Source organism: Pinus tabuliformis, chromosome 7 (assembly GCF_031772625.1).
Source record: "Pinus tabuliformis cultivar Carrire ecotype Pingquan chromosome 7, CPIR1, whole genome shotgun sequence".
NCBI lineage: Eukaryota > Viridiplantae > Streptophyta > Pinopsida > Pinales > Pinaceae > Pinus > Pinus tabuliformis.
This window is the reverse complement of record NC_142293.1, coordinates 830725054-830729072: the sequence shown is the minus strand read 5'-3', so window position 1 is coordinate 830729072 and position 4019 is coordinate 830725054. Positions and strand designations below refer to the sequence as shown.

At 44.7% G+C, this 4019-nt stretch overlaps 1 protein-coding gene across 1 annotated transcript; it reads left to right on the top strand.

Moving 5' to 3' along the window:
- The first annotated feature begins 2008 nt into the window (after positions 1-2008).
- Positions 2009-2995, top strand: LOC149250189 (uncharacterized). The gene has a single exon (XM_089453573.1). It carries the CDS (start codon positions 2009-2011, stop codon positions 2993-2995), a length of 987 nt encoding a protein of 328 aa, XP_089309699.1.
- Positions 2996-4019: the final 1024 nt, after the last annotated feature.

The window sequence follows — 4019 nt, the reverse complement described above, 5'->3', positions numbered from 1 at the left end:
ACACATGTCAGGTGTGGTGAAGGAACCAGAATCAACCCTTCAACCGGATGCGCAGGTCGCCGAACTAGCCTCGCTAATGGAAGATATGGAGGTAACCCTCCAGGGTTTAGGGTTTTCTCAACCGATAGCTGCGGGGTCCGAGATCCTTTTCTCTCAAGGTGAAGGTACTGACTCGCCCTTTCTTTCTATTCTGTCCCCCTCGGAATTGCAAAATTAGGCTCATACTTAGTAGATTTCAGAATCTATTCAGGGTTACACGGGTGTGGCTACAGTAGGGGTCTGTGAAATGGCACCAGAGTTGCGATGTATTTTGGTTGATTCCCATAGAGTTCTTGGGGTGGCACAGGATGTTTTCCCCCCAGTTATTGCCTCAAACACCCATTATTTGAGGTTTTTCAATGGCATCTCCAGGTAGGATTTAGGGCCAAAAGATAACAGGTTCTCGGATTCAGATGAAAACCCTCAGGATGAGGGAGCACATCAACCTATGAAACTACAAACCAAACCAGGGGGAGAAAATAGATCAAATCTATCTAAGGTTCGGGAGCGTGGATGACTTCTAGTTTTTGAGTTTGGCATTAGCATGGACCAAGCGGTGCTGACAGAGTACGGTCCTGGTAGGCAGAGCCAGTGGACGGAATTATACCCTGGAAAGACTAAACAAATTGACAATAGAGGTTTGGGGGAACCTAATGATGCAACTCCATGTCGTCATCACAATTTCTAGGGGCTGGTTTGCCCTCATGTTTTCACAACCGTAATAGGGTGACTGGGTCTTGACTCGGTACTGGCACAATGAAATAACTCATGTTCTTCTCAAGAACTGGTAATTGTTGTTTGACCCTGAGAAAGAAAATATGGGAGTAGGATCGATTTGGCTGTGTCTCCCTGGCCTCCCTCTCCAATTCTAGGCAGAGGAAATTTTCTGGTGCATTGGTGATGACATGGGAGTATACCTAAACCACAACCGTTCTTATCAGGACACTGGCTACATGGCAATCGCAAGAATTCTGGTGCATCTAGACACTAGGGAAGGAATGGTGGAGAGTTATCGCCTTCAGATGGGTGAGATAAACAGGTGGAAAATATTAGACTATGACAACATCCCTTTTCGACACAAGCGATGCCACGAGGTAGTACAATTTTACAAAGACTGCGATCTTCCCTCTGGGAAACAGTCGGATCCCCTGAGGTCACTTGTTTTGAAAAGCACCCAAATAATGGAGGTGGAGATACCTTCTCTGGTGGACCTTCCTAGTGTTCCAGTGCCGAGTGGGGACGTGACTGGGGTAGATCCTTCACGGATGGACACTGGGACAATTGCAGCTCTAACCACCAGATCCTGCTCTAGAGAATCAACGTCGTTTTCGAGTACTCTTCCTCCCTCTCCTATGTTTACACATGATTATCTATTTGTTAGTAATGCATCTGCTTCTGTGTTATTTTCGAGTCTGGGATCTGGGGTTAGAAAACTATGTTCTTTAAATTTTCCAGTGGTACTTGATCCTCCTTCGCCCCTCATCACCTCCCAGACCATTTCTCAAGACGTCCTTCCTTGGCTTCCAAAGGCTGCCCTAGCTCTAGTGGTTCTCACTGCTACAACCTGCATTCCCTACCTATTACACAGACCTCTTCCTTCGGCCTGGATGTGGACCCCCTCCCATCCTTTCCCTTGAAGCCCCCAAGGGGTAGACAATCCTGTTTATCCAAATCCATCAATAGGGATGGCATTGAGGTGGCCTTGGGCATTCAGTCTCCCATTGATGGGGTCCTTAGAGCAAAGGGAAACCCTACAAAGGTTACCCCATGAAGTGCCTCTCCTTCAATTGCAGGGGTTTGGCCAGCTCGGACAAGAAACTAGCGCTAAAAAGGTTATGTTATTTGGAGAGTTTGGATGTAATTTTCTTGCAAGAAACTCTGGGGAAGGGAGCACTCTAAACAATGTGCTCTTAAAAATTCTTCCAGATTGGGCATTTCATTTCTTGGATGTAAGAGGATGCTCGGGAGGATGTCCCTGGGGTATAACAAAAGATCAATAAGATTGGAAAATGTTTGGGGAGGGGAGGGTTACCTGGGTGCTGATATCATCTCTGCTGACATCAATTCCCCCCTCAGGCTCATCAACACCTATGGGCCTTGCCACAATAGGGAACCTTTTTGGGAAAGACTCCTGGAAGTTGATTTCATGCAAGCTGGAAATTTGATCATTGGAGGGGACCTGAATTTCTCTTTAGGGCTGGCGGAATCCTGGGGTAATAAAGCCCAGATCGACCCCTTAACAGCCTTCTTCGAAGTATTGTTGGATTCACATGACCTACTGAACATTGAAACAGCAAAGCTACTGCCCACTTGGAGGAATCGAAGAACTGGGGTGGATGCTTTGGCCAGAAGACTGGACCGTTTCCTAATAAGAGCCCCTCTCTTAGCCAGTCTGGATTGCATTCATCAATGGGTGGGATCTCGGGGGATATCTGACCATTCCCTAATCTTCTTGGAGATTCGGGATGCCAACCACAAGCCCCATTCGCCATTTAAGTTCAATTCAACTTGGCTCTCTGAAGCAGACTTCCACAATCTAGTAAGAGAAAATTGGACTCACTATAGCCCGGATAACAGAGTCCCCCCGGATGAGGTTATTGCAAACAACTTGGCCCGTTTAAAATCAAAAACCATCAGCTGGGCGAGGAAAAAGCAGCAAATGGATGAGGCTGAGCTGAAAAGGATTGAAGGGGTCCTTAAAAAATTGGAAAACACAGGGCTTTCCAGTTATTCAACTGTTGAGTCAAAGGATCAATTAATCAAACTGGAATCAGAAAAAATCAGACTGCTGAGACAAAAAGAGGAAACTTGGAGATTAAAAAGCAGAGCAATCTGGTTAAAGGTGGGGGATGAGAATTCCAAGTTCTTTCAACAATATGCCAGAGGGAGAAAGTCCATCAATACAATCTGGGAATTACGTGACAACTCGAGCAGGGAGGCTAGTTTGTTCAATTAGCTGGTTGATATGGGTATGCACCATTTCTCTCATATTTACAAGGCCCCCAGGGGAACTACCCTCCCCGATATTCTCTGCATCGCCAAGGTTCTCCCTAGATTTGTTCATATGGAAGAAGCGAAGTCTTTAACCAAGTTGGTTTCGCTGGGGGAATTAAAAGCAGCTCCGGAATGATTTAATAGGGACAAAATCTGAGGTCCAAACGGGTGGCCCATGGAATTCTACAGTACTTTTAACGTGCTCATCGGCCTGGATTTTTATAGGCCATCGAGGAATGTAGAATTACAGGCTAGATGTATGTAGGTTTCAACTCGGCCTTCCTGGCCCTCATCCCCAAAGTTGAAAAACCCCTTATTTTTTACGATTTTCGACCAATATCCATCTATAACTGCATCTACAAAATTATATCCAAAATTATTGCTCATTGTGTAAAACCAATCTTATCCAATATGATTTCCAAGGAACAATTTTCTTTCCTCGGCCATTGTTAGATCCATGAAGCCATAGGGACCACTCAAGAGGGCATTCACTCGATCAATAAACTAAGCAAAAAATCAATTATTCTCAAGATCAACCTCTCCAAAGCCTTTGATCGGGCTAACTGGTTTTATCTACACCTCATCCTCACTCATATTGGCTTCCCTCATTCCTTCATTAACTAGATCATGTGTTGTTTCTCTTCTACATCTTTTAGTATTCTCATCAATGGGGTTGTGTCTGGTTTTTTTCATGTTGAACATGGGTTGAGATAGGGATGCCCTCTATCCCCCCTACTTTTTTTGTTAATCATGGAAGGTCTAAGAATATTGATAAAAAATGCTTGCTCTGTTGGAGAGTTGGGGGGAGTCATGATTTCAGACATGACATCTCTCTCCCACCTATTGTTTGTAGACGATGTTCTTATTTTTTTAAATGGTTCTTTCAGTGATTCCTCTTGTTTCAAGAACATTCTATCACTATTTTGTAAAGCTACAGGTATGGAGCCTAATTATGACAAATCCACCATCATTTGTGTGGCCTGCCT